The 26,918-nt window shown below is 34.7% G+C and overlaps 1 protein-coding gene across 10 annotated transcripts in view; it reads right to left on the bottom strand.

The window, feature by feature from the left end:
- The window catches only part of OPA1 (OPA1 mitochondrial dynamin like GTPase), an 87,639-nt gene that overhangs the window by 49,509 nt on the left and 11,212 nt on the right, over positions 1-26,918 (bottom strand). For 6 of the 10 annotated variants that reach the window (XM_057738273.1, XM_057738274.1, XM_057738276.1 and 3 more), the window contains 15 exons: positions 20,787-20,897; positions 15,785-15,838; positions 12,959-13,063; positions 11,515-11,601; positions 10,729-10,842; positions 8,722-8,802; positions 8,521-8,595; positions 8,130-8,201; positions 7,947-8,046; positions 7,487-7,617; positions 4,888-4,960; positions 4,723-4,795; positions 3,692-3,807; positions 2,748-2,812; positions 1,894-1,970 (listed from right to left, as the gene is read on the bottom strand). In XM_057738273.1, coding sequence (XP_057594256.1) covers positions 1,894-1,970; positions 2,748-2,812; positions 3,692-3,807; positions 4,723-4,795; positions 4,888-4,960; positions 7,487-7,617; positions 7,947-8,046; positions 8,130-8,201; positions 8,521-8,595; positions 8,722-8,802; positions 10,729-10,842; positions 11,515-11,601; positions 12,959-13,063; positions 15,785-15,838; positions 20,787-20,897 — 1,334 coding nt within the window. The remainder of the gene's footprint in view (positions 1-1,893; positions 1,971-2,747; positions 2,813-3,691; positions 3,808-4,722; positions 4,796-4,887; positions 4,961-7,486; positions 7,618-7,946; positions 8,047-8,129; positions 8,202-8,520; positions 8,596-8,721; positions 8,803-10,728; positions 10,843-11,514; positions 11,602-12,958; positions 13,064-15,784; positions 15,839-20,786; positions 20,898-26,918) is intronic. The other 4 variants (XM_057738277.1, XM_057738279.1, XM_057738280.1 and 1 more) reach the window with 1 other exon arrangement.

Below are 26,918 nucleotides of genomic sequence, written 5' to 3'. Positions count from 1 at the left end.
ATGCTTGTAATAGTGCTTCCAGATCACCAAATATAGATCAAACAGTCCTGTGACTTAAATAATTATAAACATCTTAAAGGTGTATCCTAAAATGTGACATAACGTATTAAGCAGCAAAAAGATACTACCTAATACAACATAAACTATGTCACAAAAATAAAACGTTTAGGTATGATACAGTTGAAATCAATGTGGCACAAACAGCTAAGATTAGGACCTGCTGTTTCAATCTATGTTTGTGTTAAGCTATAGTGTCTGGGGAAAAAAGGGGGGTGGTGATGAAAAGATCCAGAAGCTCAAAGAATAAATCTCTAGCAGCCAGATGTCCTAGTTCTCACCCTTGCCTTCTCAATAGGCAATCTGGCAATATAGGTTTCTTGTCCCTTCACCACCCATGTATCAAGTAAATTAGATTTATCTTCAAGGCTCACTTAAGTGTAAGTATACTTGATTTCAGACTTCCTCTTTCCAAAGAAAACTAACCATTCCATTTGATGATGCCAGAAATTTACAGAGGCACCACATTTTTCTCCCATAAATAGCATTATTACTTATTACAGCTTACAAGTCACTTTTTCTGTACATTACCTTTATACAACCTAGTAAGGTAAGTAGTACTATGTTTATTCTGTGTGTATGTGTGTACGTATATACATATATACACACATACATATCTATCTCTTGCAAACTTCAAAAGCTGGATGACTTACAGAAAGCCACAGAACTGGCTTAAAATACAAATACTAAAGATAACAAGTTCATTGTGTGTGTGTGTGTGTATATATATGATTAATCAACAAAAACAGGTAAGATCAGAAATTCTTTTTTGAATAAGGAGAGAGATTAAAAATTGGCACATTTTGACTACTTGAAGAGAGAAAAGTGCCCTTTCTCTTCAAGCAGAGAGAAGAAAGGGCACCAACATAAGGAAACTAGCAGTACTGAATACAAACTTAAGGACCGGACTCTGCTAAGTTCAATTTTGATAATCTTCAACTGAGCAAATAGAAGAGTTGCAGAAAATATTTACAGTAAATGGCAGTTCTCCTCCAAGAATAATAAATTTTTAAAATACTAAGACTTCATTATAAAGATAATTTTTATATGAGGAAACTGTTAATTAAAATACAATTATAAAAATTTAAAGGCTATATGTAGCTTGCTTGAGGTACATGGAATCTATTTTGGTTATAGTGCTATTTCAACATATTTAAGAGTGCCAATATTTACATAAAACAAACTGAAGGTGACAGTTGCCTTAAAAGCAATTTGCACGAGTATTTTTCAAAAGAATGCATTTACTTGCTATTTAAAAAAAAATCTCAAATAGGATTCAAATTCAAATGTGATTTGTACAAAACATTATTAGACACATATTACAAAGCACCAGTGTTCTTATGCAGATATGAGAATTTGAAAGCAACATACTCTTCTCTCTTTACAAGTCAATTTTCTCTGCAGTTCTGTTCTCTATGTGTAATCCAATAAAGCAACCAGTTTTGATAGACTGTTTGATACTTAGCTAAAAGCACAATTTGATAAAACTTTTACCTAAATGATTTTACAGAAATCAAAATTATGTATTAAGTATAGGATAAGAAAAAATCTAAGATGAATCAAAATTTCAAAAAAGCACGGAGAAAAACTCTTTCAGAACATCTCCTCAGAGATACTTAATAAATATGTAATTCAATATACTTAAAATACTTAATTGGTTAGACTAGAATCGTGGTGAGATTTTACAATAAGACATACTTTTACGTTCTTGCCTATTCACTAAATGTCTGGGGGGATGAATCACGGCCACAAAAAATCACTGCTTTATCAACTGAAACTTTAGTATTCCATTATAATTCACAGAGTAAAGTCTTTGAGAGAAGGTCAAATACTCACCAGTGTTTTGGTGTAACCTGGCTCAGACTGATAACTTCATCGAGGATTTCATTTTTAGCTTTTTCAAATAGTTCGTTCTAGGCAATATAGAGACAAGCAAGTAAGATTTTCCTAGGCTGGGGAATTTGCCCCACCCTGATTTTTAGAGACAGCTAAAAGGAAGGCCTGTGACAGGCTATTGGCTGGACTCAGGTCTGAAGCTTGCATGACCAGCAAGTAATGCTCTTCTCTTCTAGTCTCTCTCTCTAGGAAGGCCAATATCCAGGTGAGGACAAAGAAACTGACATAAATGTCTACCTTATTCACTCAATTCTGAATGCAGTTTTTCACGTAACACTTGTTCAGATAAGCTTTTCACGTAACAAACGTTATGTGAAAGTTATCAACACATGTTAATGTAATGTGTTAGTAACAGTAGTCTGATATACTGTGTTTTAAAACGAATGGGTTTCCTTGATTTTAAAATGCCAATACTTAAGTCCTATTAACTTAGAGTATAAACAGTGAAAAGGTTAAGAAGCTGATGTATACTTTTTTAAAACTTTACATTATATAAATACGTTAACTTACAAGACCTTGAAAGACTATTCTTTACCTTCTCAGAAAAAATTCTGAAACACTTCTTTGGATATCCTATGATCCCTTACTACTTTTTATTATTATGTCATAAATAGTTTAAATTATTGTAGAAGTGACAACTGTTCCTGGAAATGTATTCTTGCAACTCTAAATTAGTAATCATGGTTAAAACCAAAACAATTTAGCTTACCACATTCTACTCGTCAACATAAATTTTGTTAGAACACAATATTAAATTAGATATATACAAAATACATGAGGTACACAAACATTACCCGGTCAAGTTCTCTCAGGCGAGGATAGTTATTCTTCCATTCAGTTTCAAGGTTAAAACGTGTTGCTGAGGAAGAAGAAAAGATGCTCAAGTTGGAGGATTCTCTTTCGTTCCAGATGCAGTGGCTAAAGGCTATCTCACATATCCGCTATATTAACTGAATTTCTGACTGCGTACAGATAGCTCCGTGAGTACTCTGGGCTCTCAATATCTCAGAACTGCATTATTGCAACAGTCTTCCAAACTAATTCCTTTGACTTTAGTTTCTCCATTTTCAATCCACAAAGCACACAGCTGACACAATTTAGTGTAACTGTTAAGAGCAAAGGACTCTGAAGTCATACCACCAACTCAATCCTGATTTTGAACCCCACTCAGATCCTGGGTCTATTGTCTATCACTGTTTGATGCTGGGTGTGTTACTTAGTTAAGCTATTCTCTGCCTGGATTTACTCTTCTGTTAAATGAAAACAGTACTTACAAGGTTACTGAGGGACAAATGGGATAAACAGGTAGGATTGCCCAATGAGAAAATGGAAGCAGGGTATACTCTCACCAAATTAAACTATGGAAGCAAGCACAGCCACTGAACAGGAAAGCATGGACTTCAGGAACTAGGACAATGTGGTTGCTCTGCTTCCAACACACTTCCTCTCTTTCCTCTAAAAAGGCTCTATGGTTACACGAGGCTCTTTCTCCCAAACACTACTGCAAACTTTCTGTTTAAATTCTGTGATGTACTCCTAGCACATTCCTTCCCCTGAAAGGAAATTCTGCTCCCACACAACTGAAGGTTTATGTTTTTCCATCTCCCACATACTATCTTACGGTAAATGAACAAAAAATAACTGCTAAAGGACAGCAAGTGAAGAATCTGATGGAGACCTGAGACTGGCAGCTAATACAATATCTATGTTTAAGAGCTTATTTTAAAACCCAACTTACCTTTGAAACTATCGGCCTGTTGTTCAACTGACTCTCGCACCATTTTCCAAAAGCAGTCCGATACAGCAAGGCTTAGGTTTCTTGTCGTCACCTGGTGTGCCTTTAGCATGCTTGTCCTGCAAAACAGCAACCGGAGCTAAAGTATATTAAAGTGGCAGAAAGGACAAAACCACCAGGTTTGAGAATGTGCTTGTTATAACATGATGAGAATAGCCACTTAATCACTTTACAATAGGGCTGTCCAATGACCTTTCTGTGATGAAGGAATCTATGCCTGCGCTGCCCAATACGGCAGCTACTAGTCACATGGGGTTACTGACCCCTCGAAAGGTGTGGCTAGTGTGACTGAGGAACAGTTTTCCTTTCATTTAATGTTAACTAATTTAAATTTAAACAAGCACACAAGGCTAGTGACTCCTATATTAGATGGCACAGTTCTACCCACCTGCCACCTCCCATCCCAACAGACGAGTCTCAAGACTGTGTGAAAGGACTACCCTGACTTGCTATGTGCGAATAGAGGCAAACACACTCTTCCAGTTCAAGAGACTCTCCACATCCTATAATGATTTAAATTCAGCTGCCCTTTAGCTTTCCCTTTTTGCTTTTCTGTCAGTATCTTATGTTGTTTATTTCTGTCAATATCTATTAAGGACACCCCTTTGACACCCCCACACCTCACTCCAACTTTCCCCAATACTGTAAGAGAAATGTGTACATGTATTTAAATATGTAAGTGTTGATTTTTAAAAATCATCTTATAAGTAAAACTTAGGAGGTGTCAGTGTTGTCTCCAGGGCCCACATGCCAAGGGGCGGTTTATGACAACAGCATGTACTGGCCGTGGGATAAATCGCTCCCAATTCTATCAGAGCAGCTTGAGGACTTGTTTATTAGGTATGGATCACATTTGGGAATTCAAATCTGGAAATTCAATGTTAAACTGACAGGTATAAAACAAACTTTTAAATGACAACAGTTGAAGCTACTCCCTCCTATAAATTCTTTAAATATTTAAACAAGATACCTACTTTAGAAGTTTTGAATTCTGAAAAAACTCTTCCTCATAGTCTCTTATAGCTTCAATACTTTCAGAGCTGTTTCCTAGGGACAGATGATGATAAAGTTCTCACTAAGAAAACTCACTGTTATTATTTGAAAACAACAAAAAACTATAATAATCCATCTCTGCATACCTTTTCCTGTTACAACAGCAAAATAACCTAGAGCTTTCATTGGGAAGAGTTTTCCTTCAATTATCTGCTGAATCTATTTTTAAAAGTGGGAAAAATAAACATGAGATGTAAGTTTACATAATTTTTAAAGCATAATATGCTATTTAGAAAGCAAATTTAATAATGCTGTATATGTTTAGGTAAATATGTCTGTACAAAAGTACTGAAATGTATTTCAATTGCTATTTGAGCAAAAAATTAAATAACTTAATTTTGTTATATTAAAAATGTATTATTACAACATAAGTACCAAAATTAGAACTTGGGATGACATACAGTTCTTTGGAGTCAGGCCTTAGTTTGAATCTCTGCTCTGCCACTTACTAGGTATGTGGCCTTAAGTAAGCTACTTAACTTTTTCAAAATAGTAGTTGAAAAGATTATATGATACTTAACACAGTGCCAGGCAAGCAGAAGCACTCAATAAATAGTAGCTGCTATCATTTCCCCAATATCTAAATTCTAACAAAGTTGGACGGTCTCTTTTTTCTTTTTCTTAACAGTAAAGAAAAGAAATTTGGATCCATTGGTTCTCAGCTCTTGTAGGGTCAAAACTCTTTTTCTAAATGTAATAAAAACTACAGACTCTGTCCACAGAAAAATGCACATTTGCACAGAGATGTATCATTCACACATAAGAGTTCCTACCCCAGAAGCTGATTCAGATTAACACTGAGGTAAGAATCCCTCCTCTGAGACAAGTCACATTCCTAAGCTAATGCTGAACTTTTGGTATAAAAAAATGACTGATATAAGCTTCAATTGTATTCAAAGGAAATACAAACTCATCATCCTAAAGAAGAGGAGAAAGAAATGAATGATGGGAAATGGGAAGGAAGCACAGAAATCTGCTTCCACCTCGCTTCTCCTCTTCTCCATATCAGGACCAATACTGCCAGGACAGGCCTTACCCTTAAAAATAAGGCAAAGCTAAGGTCACGGAGGCTGTGCAGAGAAAAGTTAACAAAGCAGGCCTGAGACTGCTGTCCTCAGAAAGGCCTGCTTGTCCTCGGCTGGCATCTGGGAACTTAACTGGTAAACAATTCCCTACATTGATATGAAACCTTCCCTAAACAACAGTGGCTCATTGTGCAATCCATGTGGTTTATGCTGAACATCTGCTTTCCTTTGGGCGTCTGGAATCTTGGTACTTGAGGGTGCCTGCATGAACAGCCCCCGATAAAAACCTGAGGTGCTGAGTCTCTAATGAGTAACTTGTGGCTGGCGGGATTAAACGTTTCCTGTATGACTACCGGGAAAGAACTCTTGGAAACCTGAGCCTGGTTTCCTTCAGATATCATCTCTTGCACCTTCTCCTTTTGCTTTGTATCCTATCCTATCATTGCAACAAAATCTTAGGTGTAAGTATGACTATGTACTGCGACTTCTACAGAATCAGTGCACCTAGGGGTGGTCTGTCTTGGGAATCTCTATCACAGAGGCACAGTCCCACAAAGTTTCAGATGGGAAAAGAGAAATTCTAAGCAGTAGCAAGAGGGATGGGTACTTATATCTGAAGTTGTTGTTCTATGGGATGAAGATATAATAACAACAGATGATAGCCACCATTTACATAACACTTTTGTGTGAAGCACTATTTCAACTACTTTACAACAAATACTTAATCAATAAATCTTCATAACCTATGAGATAGTACCATTAAAATCTTCATTTCCAACAGATGAGAAAGCCTAAAGCACTGAAAAAATGAAATAACTTACCTAAGGTTACACAGCTAGCAAACAGTAGAGCAGATGTGAAACCAAGCAATCTGGCTGCAGACTGTATACTTTTACCCACTTTTATCCTGTGACTTCATAACTAAGTAGAGAGCATGCCCTAATAAAACTTGTACACAATGGTGCCGTGAAATAAAATTCTTTCCTTGTTAAGGGAGGAGAGAAGGGACACTGAACACCATGTATGGAATCTCACAAATGAAAATGACCCTAGAGATCAGCTAGACTAATAGGTTGGTTGGTGCACTGCCTGGATGCAAAAAAGAAACAAGCTTTGCCCCAGGACACGTAGCCAGTTGGTGGTAGAGCATGTGTAAGAATGCTGAGCCCTGACACCCCATCCAATGCCTACTCCATTATGAAAACCTTGCAGTCTTTGATCAGTTAGGAAAGGTAATGTTTACCTGAAAAAAATGCATAAATAATTTTAAAATTTTTTTTATAAATAGGATAAATAAGCTCCAAAAGGCATTTAAACTGTCACTAGTTTTACACTAATTTATGAACATCAACTTAAGTTTAAACTGTAATAAAAAATATGACAAATGAGATTAATGACTATGTCAGCATACAAAATTTAAATTAAATTAGAGTAAGCAACATTAGCAATTTTAAGTATTTGAATTATAAGTAATTATAATTGTGGAATCTCACCTATACCTCAATATTGCACTTAAGTAATTTACTATAACTTTACAATACTCTGTTTTTAATGAGAAACAAGAAAAATCCCATTACTACTTGTATCTCACAAGGAAAGTTTTTTTTTCTCCAATCAGTCCCCGCCGTAACTGGAGCGTGTATAAAGAGCTTGCCCTCACCCTGCTTGGACTAGCCACATTCTTCTCTGCCAGGTCTACTTTGGTCAAAACAAATATGGTCCTTCTTCCATGAGGATCCATCTGACTGACCAAGTCGGTGACAATGCTGCGCTCAGCATCCACGGAGCCATCTGCAAGAAGGTGAAGAACGACACAGTGACGTTTACAGGGCAGGCCTTAAAAACTTCAACAAGCTACATCCTTGTGTCTACATTACAGTAGGAAAAGTTTTCTTACTATTTTATCTTAGTTATGAAAAGAATTTTTAGCCAAAAAAAAAGTCTATGATGCCTACACAGTGACATTTATCCAAATACACCAACTTCAATTCTATTTACTAATAAAATGAACAAGTAAGAGGACAGGACAAAACCTATTTATTCTGTATGTTTCTGTAACGTGCACACACAGAACAAAGCTTTGATTGCTAAATAAAGAAGGATGTTTCAATCAGATTCACCTTGAATACACAGTATGATGGCGTTAGGATTCTGCATGTAAGCTCTGCTGATACTGAAAATGGTTTCCTTTGTGTCAGGAGCCATGCCTGATGTCACCGTCTTGAAGAAAAAGGTTTTAAAGGTCATTATAAATGTCTTCCACAACAGGAATACGATAAAGCAAGTGTTTTGTAGAGACTTACATTAATCACACCTGGTAAGTCAACAAGCACCATCCTCTGTAGCCCAGGGCCCTTTACATTTAAGGATATGGTCTGTGGAGGGGAAAAAAAAAAAAATCCAAAAACAGAAAAACTAATTTTGGGAGGCAGCTTGTTAGGAATTTTTTGGTGGTATATTTTCTGAAAATACTGTATCATATCCATTCATATATGTGGCTCAGAAAAAAATTATGCTTTTTCTGATAAGATTATTATAGAAAAATTTTCACAAAATGATACATTCTTTAGAATATTAAAAAAAAAAGACTACCTTGGAACAGCTGCAATCTAAACATCAATGCTAATATCATGATTTCAAACCATAAACACCGGATTTCCATAACACATTGTTGAAATGAATTGCAACACTTACCTCAGGGCTAACAGTACAGCCTTCTTTCACATTTTTTCTCATTCGGAGTTCTATTTCATGTCTTAATGCTGCAAGCTATTCAATGGAAAACAACAAAATTCTAAGAAAATCTTCAGTTAAATATTCCATTTAGTTGTCTTTTGTATGTTTACACAGGTTATAAAAAGTTACACACATAAACCTCACATGAATTCTACTTACATCTTCTTCTTTGGTAAGATCAAACTCCCGAGAACTATCTTTAAACAAGGCCACGTGGTGAGGGCCTTCGCTGAGAGTCACCTGAAATTAACAGAAAATTGAGAAGACTGTAGTTTACGATTCCTATTAATTCCCACAGCACTTACATGGTTCTCATTTTCCAGTCAACATTATACAGAGTAACAAGCTCAAAACCATCAATCTCAAAACCTGAAAAACTAAAAGGAAATCTTGCATTTCACTTCAAGGGTAAATTTAGGTAAAGGACAATTTGCTTATTTGACATCTATTTCATGAGAGCTAACTGTGTTTGACACTGTAGGTGGGGAAACTGGAAGAACTGACTGTCCCTGGTTTAGGCCTTGTTATATACTGGGAGAAATATACACAGAGATGATAGGTTAGTGTAGCAAAACCTAGGATGCCACAGAGGAGAGTGGCACAAAGGGGAACTAAGGCAGCCTTGACATTTGAGCAAGAAATTCTCTAACAACTTGTATGTCAACAGTCGGTGGTTTCATGAGAACTTCTAAACTTCACATTCCTTAACTCTTCAATTGTAACTTTTCAAGCTGCTCTATAATAATCCGATTTCACTTTAAAATACAATTTCGTCTACTAAGATTAGCTAAGCATGCATAAGATAACAAGTAAAAGCTAGCTGTCTGAAGACATTGGAGGAGCAACCATGGACTGAGTCCAAGACCCCAAAGGATTTGGCAGGGAGGGGTAATATTCCTGCAGCTATCTTCCCTCAGGGCATTGGCAGGTTGTGACACAGGGTGGCCTGAAAGAGAAGCTTAAAACTTGTATCAGTCTCATTGTTTTAAGAGACAAAATCGGATTCCTGGGTTATCAAGCAGCTATGACAAGAGATGCCACAAGATCTCAGAGAAAAATGGACAGCAGAAATAAATCTCCAAAAACTGAGCCCTATATTCTATGTATAGCTTCCCTTTAAGACATCTGTACATCGAGGAACAAAGCAGAAAGAAGCTGTTAAAGAGGTTAAAATGTTAAGTCAAGATTTTGGCAATTTCACTCTTCAAGGAGAGACAAAAATCTGGAGTTTAGAGTCCATCATTCACTAGCAGAAGTCCTGGTGAATACTAGTGAAGTAATGGCAAACTGCAAAGAGAAAAGCCCTGTCTGTTTCAAGGAAATCTGTATATGATATCTGCCTGCCAGAAGAAAGTGAACTCCTCCCTAAGATAAATTATCAGCCGCCGCCACTACAATTAGGGTGCTGGTTACAGTGTAAAAGGTAGGTCCACAACATTTTTACAGTTGATTACAGAGCATGATATAAGGTACAGTCATTCTTTTCCCCCTAAATTGGTAATATTCCAAATGCCCATCAACAGTAAAATGGATCTACAGAGTGTGGGACATTCACACAATAACACAAAGCAATGAAAAAGAAACTAGTTTTACACAACACGGTTGAAATCATAGTCAGACCCCAAATAATGCACTCTGTCTGAATCACACTAGACTGCTTGTTGCAATTATAAACAGACCTCAATTCTGCAAGATTTCAGCATCAGCCTCACTGTCTCACTTTCTACCACTATTCTAACCTTCATTCTTGGTAATTTCCATTTTCCATTTCTCCAATCAGTCTATACCCACACCACCCATCAGCTGAATTAAAACATATACACACACATCCTTGTGTCTACATTGTAGCAAGAAAAACTCCTGATCTTTGTTCTTGTCTGAGGGGTGCATCCTACTAACTTCTACACTAGCGATAATTCCAAATGTTATATATCAATTATTTCTTTTGTTAAAATTCTTCATTTGAACACAATGGACACACTTCGTTAAAGCGTTACTTTTCTGAGGAATTTCATTTGGCCTATTTTCCTTTTTCTTTTAACTGAAGTATAGTTGACAAACAACATCATGTTAGTTTCGGTGTACAACATAGTGACTCAACACTTAAATACATGACAAAATGATTACCACAATACATCTACTAACCCAGAGGGCCTATTTTCTTACCTTAACTGGAGAACGTGTCATCATCTCCCCAGATCCTCTAGGGAATATTCGTGCTTGAGCAATCATTTCCAACACACTAGTTTTTCCAGCACTCTGATCTCCAACCACAACAACCTTACCACAAAATAAATACCACATATTCATATTTTTTGATACCAACTTAAATTTAATAGATTTGGATTGCCGCTGAGAATTTTAATCTTAAAATTTAATTTTAATTTTAATCTTAAAAATTATCCACAATTAAATGATTTTAAAATATCATCCAGAAAAAAATCATGGTTCATACGTGGATGTGTACTGAAAATATGAACAGCAAAACATTAATGGGATCCATTATTTGCAGCCAAATTTTTATTTAAAACTTATGCTAATTTAAGCCACTAGTTTTCAAACCAGATTAACATTAATATTCCACAAACCTTTTCCACAGCTACTTTACTGTTTACAACGACATTTTCAATTCTATGAGTTAAATTTCACTCAGGTACCTAATTTTATCCACCATTCAGGTATTTTAATATCATGGGTATCATGAATACATAACACCAAATCCCTGAAAGTCTCCCTTCATTACGCATAAATGTAAGTAAACCAATGGACCAAAATAGAGTCAAACAACATTCAGTGCTTAAGGCACCACCTAGAACACATGAATATTATAATATAGAGAAAATTTTGTCTTTGTCTATACATAAGTGTATGTATTATGTATGTAACTTTTTTAAAAACCACAGTGCTTTTTTGCTAATGGTCAAGTTCACTGTGTACTAACTTTTCACTTACCCTTGGCAGATGATCTTGTGTATTATAACTGGCATCATAATCGGACAGAACATCAAGAACTTCAGAATACATGTCAATCAAAGATTTCTATGAAATTCAAAAAATTAATAACAGTGAAAACATTTTTAAAAAACCACAGATGTGTCGAGATGAAAAACCTGATAAATTCAATAAGGGGAAAGGTAACCAACTGAAAGGAATGTTTGGTGTATGTGTCAGAGAGAGAGAGAAAGAGAGACTAAAGAAAGGGTAAAGTAGAGAAGAATCACCAAGACCATTGTTAGATCAGTAAGAATGATTAGCATACATCGGTAACTGGGCGGACATCCTGTTTTGTTCTCCCTGTAAAACCAGTATCAAACATGGTACCTGAAGAATAATAAGCTTCAAGTATTTGAGGAATGACTGAACATATAAACAGGCCCAGGAAAAAGGCTACTATCAAGCATTTAATAATTAAAGGTAAATTTTAATGCCAAAGTAGGGATAAAATAAGGGCCTACACTATCTTTCATCTCTCAACACCTAGAAATAATTAAAAGGAAAGCAACTGTTATCCCCTCCACCTACGGATAAACAAAAACCTTTTCAAATTTTCATTACCATTTCATTTTATGAGAGAAAAGATAATTTCTCAGGTAAATCCTCAATATATATTAACACTTGGATATGCCTTTTCCCAAATGCCATGTGCTGACATAAATAAAAAGTCATGCTATTTATTTGTTTTACGCAGTCGTAATTTGGAGTCAGAAGTATTAACACGTGTTGGTCAAACTAGAGCTATATTTCTTTGGACCCCGGCCCTGAAATGCACATGCCATGATTTACTGCAGTTGTGCCACATACAAATGCTGCTTACTTAAATGACATTGAAAAGAATTACTTCAATTTCATTTAAACATACAGGTTGGTTTAGTGAAGAATGATGAGATTTAATTTACTGATCATGGTAATTACCAATGTGCTGATAACAATACCGGCATGTTTTTTTCGAAAGTTCTTTAAAATGCCTAAGGAAACTTCCAGAAGAAAAATTAACTATTGTAAAACTGGAAAAAGTGGCCTCTTCACTGAGTGGCTATACAAGGAAGGCAATGAAGATAAGACATATGTAATTTTCTATCCACTCACATTGCTGGCTTTACAGCTACAGAAATTAAGTACATCTAGAGATTAAATATTTCAGAAAAAATAAACTATTCACAAGAAATGACTCCTGAAAGTACGAAGAATTTATGGATATAGTATAAAGTAAATGTTTGGAGACTATAATTTGTGAAGGGTCTCCACAGAGGAAGAGACCTCCCTATCCCCCAAGGATATCAGGTCAGAAAGAAAAGGATGACAAAACCCTTCGCAGTCCCTTAAAAACCGGTATTGTTGAACACACAATGTGTGGCAAAACTCTGAGAGCTAACGAATTCAGACAAACTTAAAATACCTTAAGCTTTCTGTGATGGATGCCTTTGTCATCTTTCTGTAATACTAATTTCCTCAATTCTTTGTTCTCCTTTTCCAGCCGTTCCAAGATTCTCTGGTACTTTAACTGCAACAAAATAATACACATAACTTTATAAGAAAAAGAGGGGTTAAAAAATAACATTAAGTGTAAATTAAAATCTCCCAAGATCCAGAATCAATATCTCCTACTTAAAATGACTTATTTCATTTAAAAGTCATCTATGAAAATGTTGAACAAATAAATTATGAATATTATCTCAAGTAACGAACTTCATTATAGTTTTCTATCATAACTGGCATTTTATTTGGAAAATTCTTTGCTGTTTATGTTGAAGAAATGATTAAAAATACTAAAAACAAAAGGAGTTGAAGAAGGAAGTTCTTAAGTATACTCTATGAAGCAATATTTCCTATTACAACAAAATTTTAAGTCTTCATTAAAGGGACATTTGACAAAAATTCAAATTCTCCCCATCCCCCATATTATTTTATTAAAATGATATAAGATAAAAAAAGCTAACGGTACCTGACCATGTATTACGTGACAGGCCCTTTGCTGACTGTTTCACCTGCATTAACTCCTATAGGCCTTCATGTGAGGCAAAGGTTATACAGATTAGGAATCAGAGGTTAGGGATGTCTGGTAGCCTATCTAAGGTCACAGAGGTCTGACTTGAGGGCTCAAATTCTTCCAAGTTTTGGTAAGTTTCTGTGGCCAGAGATTATACATTAATTTTTAAAATACTGGTATAAGAACAATTTAAAGAAGACTAATATGTTTAGACAGGCTTTTCTGTCAAAGTAGATGCTTTGTTCTTCTCAAATAAATGTGATCCTTTGCAAACTGGTCTTCTCTATTTGTACACTATTGTTTCTTATCTAAATATCAACAATGTTCAGAAAACTATTAAGAATTACTCTTTCCTGCAACCAACTGGATGCCTATATCCAACTTACAATAACATGCCTTTTACAACGGAAAATATTTCTTAGAAAATATGTTAGGCTGTTATAACCTTCCAAGCACACAATAAATAACCAAGAGATCATGGCTCTATCCTCAGAGAATGTCCAGCTTAAGCCAAATTAAAGAAAATATTAGATAACTGAACTATACAGTATGAGACAGGTAAAACAACAGGCTAGATTCTGTCATACGTATATTTTACAGAACTTGTTCGTTTATCTGTAGTAACAGCATATATCACAAAATTCTGGGGGTTACGGAAGAATCGGACGTGTGCTATCATGGATGGTAGCCCCTTAGCCACACGCGGACACGGAGCCCTTGAAATTCGGCTAGTTTGAACTGAGATGCGTTAAGGATAAAATACACACCAGATTTCCACAATTCAGTAAAAGTACATAAACACCACATTAATATTTTTATCTTAATTAGATGTTTGAATAATATTATTTTAGATCTACTGGGTTAAATACATTAACATAAAATTTCTACCTATTTCTTTTTACCCTTATTTTAATGTAAACATTTTAAAGTACACATGGCTTGCGTTATACTTCTACTGGACATTACTGATATAAATAATGCCATTATTACATCATGAATTCTCCATAAAGTGTTTGTATCAATGCCAGCTGACAACAACTGCACAAACTGAAGGGCTGATATCAATAGGTATATACAGGGGTGGTAGGATTTCCACTGGCTCACCTCTTGGTAAATATGGAATCAATTATGGGGTCTACATTTTCTGGGGATGGAAACACTCTTTAGTACAGGTGCCAATCTGTAACCTTCCTGCAGAGATGTGCTACTCGGCTGTCCTGCAAAGACATCTAGACCAGTAACTGTCAAACTTAAGAATTCATCAGAATCACGGACGGTTTTTGAGAACAAAGATTGCTCAGTTCTATACCCAGAATTTCCGATTCAGTGCATTTGGGATGGGACCAATAATCTGTGTCTCCGACAAGTTCCCAAAGAATATTACTGATGCTAATACTCCAGAGACCACAACCTGAGGCCAATGATTCAACCTCCGGCTGCAGACTGTGATCACCTGGCCGGCAAGCCATAAGAACACATCCAGTGCTGCTGAGAGCACCTGCAATTCCAACTCACAGTCAGGTGTAAGAATCAATGTGCAGATACCAAGAAAACCTGGGACTCAAAATATATTAGTTCCTAATTTCATCTAGATTGTCCTTGTTGTGTTTTTTTCCCCTAAAAAGAGACCCAATGTCTTTTTAACTTAAACTTCTAATTATTGCATATCGCTGTACCTATACAGAATAACCAATGATAGAGTGGGTGACCGGGCAATTTTTCACTAGAATGTTACCTACTCAATTACATTGCACAGAACAAGTCTTTAAAATAATGATAAGTGTACCTTCAATTATAAGAGGATAGCTTTTCAAAGCAGTGTTAGAAATACCTTTAGAAAGGCTATTATCTGATGGGCTTTGGGCTTTAGAGAAGCCCTGTGGTAGACAATTCCAATTTCTTTACCTGTTACTTAATTAGCCTATCAGTGTAAAAATGCGAGCATAGATTCATATAAGGACAAGTCACTTTCCCGAGTTTCTGTCATAATTTTTCTTTAAAATTAGAAGCATAAGATTTACTCAAAATAGGTTTTTACACATAAATTAATTAAACTTATTAAGTGCCTTCATTATTCCTTATTTCTCAATTAGCTTTTGCATTTTGGGGGGCATTTATTGATAATAATAAGATTCTATCATTAAACCACTCCAAATTCTGCTTTGTTAAAAGGATAAATTTCCACATCATCAAACTCACAGTATAAGAAAAACTTTCTGGTTCTTTTAGAATTACCTGAGTATGCAGAAGCTCTTCTTGAAGTTGGTCTATTTTCTCTTTGTCTGACACCTAAATATTTAAAATAAATTATTTTGAGTAGAATTAGGTTTATATAGAATATGTAGTAAGTTAATTTTTGGGGGGGGGGCACAGGTGATTGATCTCACTGTCCCTTTTTTTTTTTTTAATTTTATTTATTATTTTTTGGGGGTACACCAAGTTCAATCATCTGTTTTTATACACATATCCCCGTATTCCCTCCCTCCCTCGACTACCCCCCCACCCTCGAGTCCCCCCCCACCCTCCCCGTCCCAGTCCTCTAAGGCACTTTTAAGAGTGAAAACTACTGGCTTTATATGGATATTTAATCAAAGCAAATTTTAAATCAAATGCTTATTTAAGAAAGTAAAAGAATCTCATTCATCAATAAAAATAGCTCATCAAAATTTTATATTAAGTGAAAACCTTAAAAAGCAATCATCTTCCTATTGCCATTCTAGTCATTTCTCATGGCTGGCTTGTTAGAAAAATAAGAGAATGACACATATGGTTACTGTATTTTTGATAGGTTGTTTTGTACTCAAGCACAGGGACTTTAGATGTTTAGAGAAATAAGGCACTGATATCCTTACAGAAATGTTTCAGGAAGTCAGACACATGTTATCATTTACCGCCACTGAAAAAGTTCACTGGTCATAGTGTGTCCTTTAAGCCAACACTATCCATTTCTATTCTGTAAGTGGGAAAGTTTAATAAATGCAAAGAACAACTTGCATTTTCAGAGCTTTAAGTGGAGCCAGATGCCTGTTTTTAAATTCAGTTATGATGCAAGATCTGCTAACCGTTAATAAAGCAATGCATCAGAGGCAATGAAGTTGAGTAAAGCAACTACAATTGATTTCAACATAAAACAAAAGTAGGATAAAATCCACAGGTATTGGAGAAACTACTCCGAATTGTTATTAATTCTAATAGTTCTAAGAAACTATTCAAAACAACAAAGAACTTTATTCTATAACAGGCTTTAGAGTAGTCACAATTCCAAATATAAAACACAATAATCAATTATAATTAAATTGATGTCATTTATGACAAATCCATGTAACTGCGCTTTGACTCTTTGGTGAGATGCCGAAGTTGCCATTCTCAGTCTTTCAAAATAATTATCTAATTTTTGATACTCAAAATTTTTAAACATGATTTTATTTCATAGGAGACAAAAATCAAGTTAAAATTCATGGAAATCTTTATTCTTCTCCATCCACTGGCTATTTAAGCACGCAAGACATCACAGTAGCAAATATATATGAAAACATTCTAAATGATTTACTTATTGAGGTAGACGGTTAATAACTCTTATCCATGCAATAAAAAGGTATTTTGAGATTTTAATTCCTATTTCCAAATATTTTCTCAAAATTTCCCCCAACTTCTTTTAAATAAAAATGACAATACCTGCTAGAAATGATAGGTACAAATCATTTTTTCCTAAAAGCTCTATGTGTAAAAATTTCAAATTTGATTCACTAATTAGAAAAATGATAATATAAAACAAGCTTTGTATTATAATTTCTCATTCCATTATAGCAAGCAGAGACTTGTGGATAGAAGTGTTTTTCATTTGACTATGTGTTTGTATAAAATGGACAAGAATTATTAATCATCTCTTAAAATGTGAGGAAACAAGGACGTTGGGGAGGAGCCCACAACCCAAAGAACAAAATCTTGAAGGCCAATGAAGAAATAAATAATTCCATACTTTGATCATATGGCATGCCATCATACTGTAATAATGTGGTCATAAAAATTGTTATGCAGATTATATTCCCAATTCATTTCTACTTTGTTCCATTAAATATTCATCCAACTGCAGTTAAATTAGTATGGAATGTATAAACAGTATTAGTATAAACTGTTTTAGTTTTGGATGTGAATATTTAATGATTTCATGCAATATATCCTAAATCACAGTAGAAAATCCAATATTTCTCTATATCTGGGGCAATAATTAAGAAACTGACACAATTAGACAAAAAGAGTTAGAATGTTTACTATAAGCCAAGGACTATAAAAAGTAACCTTGATAGTTTGGTAAAATAAAAAGGATATATAAAGAGTTTAAATGATGTAAGGTTATTAGAACATTACAAATACAATCTTTATGTTAATATTGGTATTTAGTAACAATGACTGTTAAGATTTTTATAAATTTGGATTCTTAAGAGTGTGTAAATTTATCATGTGCCCTTCTGGCATGATTGTTAGGAATAATTCATGCATAGTTTTACCAACACAATTCCTATCTGCTTAGTTTAATGTTAAATTAAAAGATAAATGTTATATAAAAGGCAGGTGATGGTAGAGCCAAGAATTAGACCTTATATTTTCTAGGAAACAAGATTAAAACCTTTAGGTTCACAAAATAAATACAGAAGATTAATGATAAGATACTTTCACATATTCTCTTAAGAGAATAGTACAAGCTACTGTTAGTCTATCACTTATTTGCGGTCTTAACTAGCAACCTGGGTATATTTTATTTTGATGCACTTTACTCATGAAATTCAGCTACTTACAGTAAGTTCTTGCCCTAATGTTCAATATATTTGGTTTTCATTATGAAATTAATTTAAAACTCACCCTGACAGAAATGGGTATCAATAGTCTTGAAACCAGAGCTTTTCTACAATTCCAGGGCTGTAAAATTGATGGAGAAAGAGCGGAACCCTCTGCAGAAACAAGCTAAAGCTGAAAGAGAAAAACCTTTACTAGCTCCTCACAAAACCAAGCCTGATTTTTAAATTTTAAGTATTTCTTCCTACTAAGCAATTGTGGCCATTCTGAAATACAGAAATGCATAAGACTTGTAAAAATTTCTATTATATGTACATATTCACAGGAGGCAAACCTACCAATGGCAGTTTTAATCTACTGTCTCTGCATGAGCTCCTTTGCTCTGATGATACAGGGAAAACCTATTAGCTCCTACTAATATATAAACAATGAAAGCTTACTTATATTTTCAAGATGTAATCGGAAAGAATGATCAAAAAGTAACTAAAAGTAGCTGTGGTTTTGTACAAGTAAACTTCAAATGCTTGGAATGATAAAAATCTTGGAATTTTGGTCAGTATGACAGTGTAGGGCTGAAAAGTCATCTGTGTACTAACCACAGGGGGAAGAGAGGGGAAGACACAGTAAGGAAACCATCTTTAAGGACAGCAAAAGGAATGATATTATTATAGAGGAGCATAAGTTGTTTTTAGTCTCATTTACTTTCACACAAGGTAACTGCAGAGTGGGCAGGAGCAAGCCCTGTTTCGTGTCTACTAAATATGCCTTTTATAAACAAAACAGAGGGAGGTACAGTTCTGTCAGTAGCTCTTTTACAAACACGTAAAGTGAGAAATAAAAGGGTTACATGGATAATCCAATAAACATTAGGACCAGGAAGGACATCTCTAAGCCTGATAAAAGGCTAGTAAAGCAGGCCCCAAATGAACATGAACCCCTGGCAGTATAGAAAATAAACAATATTCACTATTAATATCGCTTAAATCATCAGATTCAACAGCACATCAATCATCTTAAACTGTATCTCAGACTCTTAAAAATAGCAGACTCAAAAATAGCAGCTCACTGCAAATTATTCTAGCATTATGAAAAAAAACAAGAACTACTGGTAACTAGAGCTATATTCATATTCCTAACATTCCAAAACATAGTAGCTCCTTCCCCTTCTTTCTGTAACAAAGCTCTGGAACAGACGGCTTGGCCTCAGCATCCGATCTGCTAGAATATTTAAATGGTGCTCTCCACGCCATGAGGAACAGAGTGCTGAAGCTCCATCGAAGCAAGTCCTCCCTTGGCTTAACACAAGGAGGGAAATAACTTGTGTTCTGTTTCTACCTACGTTATTCATTCACTGAAAGCTAAACAACATATAGGAGTTGATTCCACAGCCATGGAATTGAGAAAAGCCAGGAAGCGACATTGAAAAAATAAATGAAACTATGATGGGTGCTCAAGTATTAATAACCAAGAAATGCGACAGGGTCAGCCAGCAGAATTGCTGCACTAATTATCTATAATACTGGTTAATTTAAGTATCAGAATCTACAGGAAGCTAATTATATGACTGAATCTTTGTTCCTGAGTAAGATTTGTACCTAACTCTAAAACTTCTCTTATGTAATATATGTAACACAACTAGCCAATCTCAAGATCTTGGACTATAAAGATCTTAGACTATAATTTTAAAATCATTACATACATTTCATTTAACGCCGGTCTCTTTAGAACATTAACCTTGGGATCTGTCCTATAAGATCATCTAACAGGCAAAAGCATATTTTTAAGGATTTCTTGGTTGCAACTACAACCAAACATTTGTACAGCATTACGCTGAGTTTTATTAGAATTTGTTCTTTATTGACCAGAATTATATCGAATTTCCAATGTTCAATCTTTCAGTGGACAAAGTGAAAATCTGTGCTAACCTTATTAAGAAATGTGGAAAATCTGTATACAAGTTTATCAGAGTATCTAAGAATAATTCTGCCCAAAAGTTGTCAAAATAGTTTTCTTTTGTAAGAAGTAAGAATTCTCTGATGACTCATCTTAACTAAAATGAGTACATCTCATTCTTTAAGATGGTTATCCACAGTAATCCTTGTCCCTTTAGAAATAACAACTGGGAGAACAGACAAACTGGCTGCAAATTACGGTGACTCAATAACTGAATCAAGTAAACCCCAATTCAGAATTCTTATCTACGTACAAACCCATGAACGCTCACAGATAATCTAATTTTCAGAAAATGAATTCCTATGTTTGATATCTTGGGCTTGTTTACCTCCTCTAGGAAAGTTGTGTATCTCTATTCTCTCTCATATTTTGACTCTGTCAAGAATAACTTCTCATAATTGGAACCATGAATGGATTAAGGTGACATGATCTCGGTAGAAATGGCTGATTAGTGTGAACATATCAGTAGCCCCCTTACACCATCCATCACCTTGCGCTTCTGTTGGGCATAGCTCGTGCTATATTGGCCAGCGGCTCTGCGCGCTTCCTCTTCATGCTCTTGAATTTGCTGTTGTAAGAGAATGAGCTCACCAAGCAGACCCTGCCATGAGTTTACAACGAGGAGAAGAGGAAAATCGGGGAGGAGAACAATGTTAAACCAAAGGGCACAAGAGAGGAACAGACGCAAGTCAGAGAGGAATGGACAGCTTATAACAAAAATGGAAGTTCAGTTACGTACTTTTAGAGCCACTATATAACTGGGCTCTGGACCACATTTCCACTTTTCTCCTCAGTAAAATTACGTCTCAGAAATATAAAACAGCATAGTTTAAAAAGTGAAAAGGAAAATGCAATAAGTGACTGTTTGCTGAATAAAATGAGCCAGATATATAACATCCACATACAGTAAAACCTAGACTAACTGGAATGCTCAAGGCAGGTGGCACTATAGTTAGCTAATGTCCTAGTAACAGGAAAACTGAGAAAACAAATCCTTCAACCCTTATTTTTGAATTGCCAATATGAACGTGTATGCTCCTGACTTGATACATATGAGGAAAAACACAAAACTGATTTTTGAACAGCATTGATCTTAAAGGCCTGCATCTTCTAATTCTCAACCATAAATTTCCTGAGAATACATAATAGCTTAATTACTTGTTACATTATTATTCTTAAGTAAATATTTTTCCTTGACATCCTATGTCTTCAATTAAAGATCCCTCAAGGGACTTCCCTGGTGGTCCAGTGGTTAAGACTCTGAGCTTCCACTGCAGGGAGTGTGGGTTCGACCCCTGGTCCGGGAACTAAGATCCCATATGCCATGCGGCACGGCCAAAAAGTTAATAAATAAAGATCCCTCAAAATTTAGTTTCGAGCATCAAGTTAATCAAGGTTTTACATTAATTCACAGTTTTACATGCCTATGCACATAATCTTGACTAAAATGTAAGGGTTTTTTTGCAAATTAAAAAATGCTTGAGGTACTGTTTTAGCTTTATACAACATCAAATAAGTAGTTTGACTGAATTTTCACTTTTTATGAGCTGTTTTGACATTAAATAAAATGTCCTCTGAGAATATAAAGCTATATCAATTACTAAAGCACAAGTTCCATAAAGAACATAACTAAGATACAGAGATAATATAGTTATTATGAAAATAAAAATGAAACAAAACTCAGTTTGGACCTATGCACAAAATAATCACCATTTGTTTAAAATTCATTCCATTTAATAATCATGAAATGTTCATCTGATGCAATCTATTTACTTGTGGCAAAAAACTAAAATACATGTCACTTTCTATAGTGTTTTTAATTGCTGGTCTATTAGATAATCAACCTCAAGAGATGTAGGAGAAAAAACAATTAGGAATTCACGTCAGGAACCTTATATTTTCTCAATTAGAAACCCTAAAAAGGTAAAGTTCCAATGAATGAGGTCACTGTTTAATCTGCACAAGAACAGTTTATCTAGAAAAACAATGGGCTCAATTTTTACCAAGTTATAAAAATGAAAAGAATTAGGAAAACTAACACATTAAGATACTCTAAATTAGGAGTTTCAAATAGCTTCACAGCTTTATAAAATAACTGCCCCAAATATTTTATTTTGTATAATACTAAAGTTCCTTAAAGTGAAATACTGATTAATGTTACATTCAAATTTTAATGAGTAGACTCACCCAGAAGGTTAATAACTTAGTTTATATCATCCAAAGATTTACATAAATAAAATAGTTTACCAGAAAAGAAATAAAAACAAATAGAAAAGCTGTGTTATAGTAAGGCACTTTAAATCAAGGGAAATATTAGCAAACAATTAAGGGGATTTTTATTTTGTTTGATTCTTAGTTTTAATACACTAAGTTATACCAACATAATGAAAGTGGTTGACTTGCTATAAATCAAAGGATGAAACTAGTTGGTATTTCTGCATGACAAGTAAGGGAACATCAAAGTGGCAAGTAATACAACTGAAACATCAACATTTGTTTCCCAATTCAATAGTACAAAATATGTTTATAAAAACCTGCAGTTATCTTTTAAGACGTATCTTTTAAATAAAAACTTTTATGGTCATTGATAAATCTATCAAAGAAATGCAATGCCAACTCACTACGCTCATCATTCCCATAACTTTTTATGTCCTTTTTTTTTTTCATTTTTGTCTCACTGCCTTTCATCAAGCAGAAAGAAAAGTAATCCAACTCATTTTTATTCATTTAGTCATTTATCATAACCACCACGTCTACTCATCCAAGTGTTTAGATGTCTCAAAACAATTTCCTTTTAAAGGAGGCTTCCCATTCTGGCTTACACATTAGTGTACCTGTGATTTAATTAACATAATACCCAGCACTATAATTTATAAAACACCCAAGCAGTGAGAAAATATTCCACATTTCTTAACTGTACTGGTCTGTCAGGCACAGGATTCTTGTGTATTGGTCGCTTAAACACCTCTCCCTAATCCATTGCTTATATGTGTAAACAAATTGTACGGTAAATACTCCAATATCTATTACATTACAAGAAAAACATCCTCTTTCTAGTGACACCTCACTTTCCTTCCAAGTCTGTTACTGAAGCACTGTTATGTGAAGGTAGTTGAAATTAACTGTTACCTCCTGAAAAAAGTAGGAAGAAAACAAGAATTAGACACAGAAAAGGCTATTTACACTATACTAAAAAAGGTTACCTTTATCTAGTTTTAGGCAACAAATCTCCCTCTAAACACCACTGGGTTAGCTTTTAAAGCTAAGGCCCTGAGAAAAAAGAAGGGGAAAAAATGTGTGTGCCTCCAGCGCAAGATGAGGCATTTGTTCATGCCTCCTTACACGAACAAAACATTTTTACTCAATAAATATTTTCCCAAGTTCAGACATTTTTCTCTCAAAAAATAGCACATAACTGTTTCTTAAATGATATATATTACATTAAAAATGTACTAATTGTGGTCTATAACAAAAATAGTTATTGTAAACAACCACAGATGCAATACTCTCTAAACATCTCCTGGTTACTGTCAGTTTGACACTGCAGCTCTCCTAGTCCCATATTTCACGTACAATGTTCTCGGGTTTTTTAAGAAAGTATAATGTCAGACCAAGAAAATCAGTGACAACTCCAGAAACCAAAATATCAACTGAAAGTGCTGCAAATACTTCTAAAAGTTGAATTTGTTAAAAAATATTTTTAAAAATTTTGAAATTATGATTCATTCTTATGTGAATACATTCAAAATACTATATTTTACGGAATTCCCTGGCAGTTCAGTGGTTAGGACTTGGCACTCTCACTGCAGGGATCCTGGGTTTGATCCTTGGTTGGGGAACTAAGATCCCGCAAGCCACCAGGTGTGGGCAAAAAAATCAGATAAAATATTGGGTTGGCTAGAAAGTTCATTTGGGTTTTTCTGTAAGATATGGAAAAACCCGAACGAACTTTCTGGCCAACCCAATACTATATTTTTAACAGTATTCTAAATACTAATAGCAGAGCAGGGCCCCAAGCTTGTTTGTTTTTACACCTAGCAACATAAAATAAGGCTTGACACATTAGATGTGTTACGGCCAGCAACTAGGATAGGGCCTGGCCCATGTTTGATGCTTGAATGAATTAAATAACGTACTTTTACCTAAAAATGCACACAAAGTTTATAGCATAAATCCAAATTGGGTTTCCTAAAAATTGTTTATTCTATAAATAAGCTACACATCAGCACTACAATCCATTTTCCCACTTATCACAATTCCCAGAGCAGACTCAACAGGAATTAAGAAAAGCAGAGGAACGTAATCAAATAATATTAACATGCTGTTAAGTCATTCAGTAATTCAAAGTGTTAGATGGTAATAATCATTATTGTTACCATTATACTAATATGTATTTAGTTTTATTATGTGCCAGATCTTGTGCTAAAGCCTTCCCCCCACCCCCACACCTACAGTCTATTTTCAAAGTGCCTTTCACCCTTCAGGTTCAATCTACATTTAAATAAGGGAAATGGTAAAACTACAATACACTGGAGGGCAGATGGAAATTACTCTTTAGAGAAGGAGTTGGCAAACTACAGTGGGCTAGCTGAGTAGTCCCAGAGCCCTTAGAGCCTGCACGCCTAAAATATTTACTACTTGGACCTCTACGGAAAAGCTTGCCAACCCCTGCTTTATTAGTTTTAAAAGTAACTTGAGAATCGAGGGGGGGGCGTCAAGGAAGGGAGGGAATATGGGGATATGTGTATAAAAACAGTTGATTGAACCTGGTGTACCCCCCAAAAAAATAAAATAATAATAAAAAAAAAAAAAAAAAAAAAAAAGTAACTTGGGTCCAGAAAATAACTTCATGAAAGAAGACTTCTTTCTCTTTGCATTTAAAATATATTCCTAGGCAGTAATTTACTTTTCAAAGTTTGAATAATTCTGCTATTTGATTAGCTAAAGAGATCTATTTTCCTATTTTTCTCCCTCCCAGTATTATATAATTCAGCTCAAGACATTTATAGCCACCTAAAATATGTTTACTATTGGATATCAGAAGGAAATACCTCTTCCTACTTGAATTATTTAACTTGCTCCAATTCAGAAATACAACATCCTACTTTACTATTTGGACAATCTGAACAAATAATAATTTTAAGAGATGAACAAATCAGTCTATTACCATTAGTTTTTATCAATATTACAATTTCTACCAAATCCCTTTTGTGCTAAATTATTACCTAAGAACAGTGTTATGTACACAGTATATATTTAATGCTTTTTAATGACATAAAAATACACTATGTTTATTATTAAGGAATAAAACAAGTATCTAACCAAGTATAGTTGCCAGTCATTGGCTGCTCGGGGAAAGTCAAGTTTCCTGAATCTGTGTCTACTTGATGGTGCCGGTTTTGAGAATTTCATTTTGCCACAGTTTACATTATTTGTTGCATGAGGAATCCCAGAAATGTAAATCCTACTGAAGAAACACTGCTTTGTTACAATTTAGAATTCGAGTGTATGTGCTACCTTCACATTCTTGTTCTCCTTAATAGTTGCCAAATATTGAAGGCCAGGAGAAATTCACAGGTAATCAGAGCAAAAAGACACATTACATAAAATCTTTGGGCCCACTCTTGTTAACATTAATCAAATTTACTTACTTTAAATTAGCCTTTTACTGACTTAAATCAAATTGACGAATTTTGTTAAGAGTTCAGCATTATCCTAGGTGCTCTGAGAACAGAGATTTTGTGACAGAAATAGCCCATTAAATAGTAAGAACGAAAGCCAAAGTAAATAGTGTTTCATCTGTCAAATTTTTAAATGTTAAGAGTATAATTATTGGGACTAAAATGGTTATGAAAGGCATCACGAAGGTGACAGCCGAACTGGGCTTTGAGGATGAGTTGGAAATTAGGCGGAGAAAAGGGAAGAGAGCGATCTCAGCGGGGAGGTACAAGATAAGCAAGCCACACAAATAAGAATTAGAGTAACATGGAAAAGAAGAGTATTACTATTTAGTGATTTTTTTTTTTTAATGATTTGGACTTCAGATATTTTTCATAAATTATAAATGGGCTTGTCACCTTCAGAATGACCATATTCCTTACTTCTGTGAGATGTTTATGAGCAATCAGAAACATGATAGAACAAAAGCACAGATAATGCCTCATTTAGCAAATTAATTCTTACTAGAACACAACAATGTTACTGAATCTAAAAGAAGGAAATACACTAAGTGGTCCTGTCACCTATATATTAATATATTATGACCGATAAACAGAAATCTGATTTACAAACCAGCTGAGTCCATTAATTCATTAAAAAAGGCTTGCCATTCCAATTCTGAATATGTCTTCAGGTAGTTTTAAAGGTCTCCAGGTCTCAAGAATATTATTCAGTTCACACTAAGGGCTCCTTCTAATATTTTTCTACAGTGGACACAAGTTTAAAAATTTTTGATTAACTAAAAGCACTTATTAAAATGTGGTTTCAATATTTTTCCATTTTTTATTTATCAAAAATATGTGCAAGAATTTTTTTTTTTTTATAAATTTATTTATTTATTTTATTGGCTGTATTGGGTCTTTTTTTGCTGTGTGAGGGCATTCTTTTTTTTTTAGTTGCGGTG

This window comes from Hippopotamus amphibius, chromosome 6 (assembly GCF_030028045.1).
Source record: "Hippopotamus amphibius kiboko isolate mHipAmp2 chromosome 6, mHipAmp2.hap2, whole genome shotgun sequence".
Lineage (NCBI taxonomy): Eukaryota > Metazoa > Chordata > Mammalia > Artiodactyla > Hippopotamidae > Hippopotamus > Hippopotamus amphibius.
Note: the sequence above shows the minus strand (reverse complement) of the source record. Positions and strands in the feature narration are given on the sequence as shown.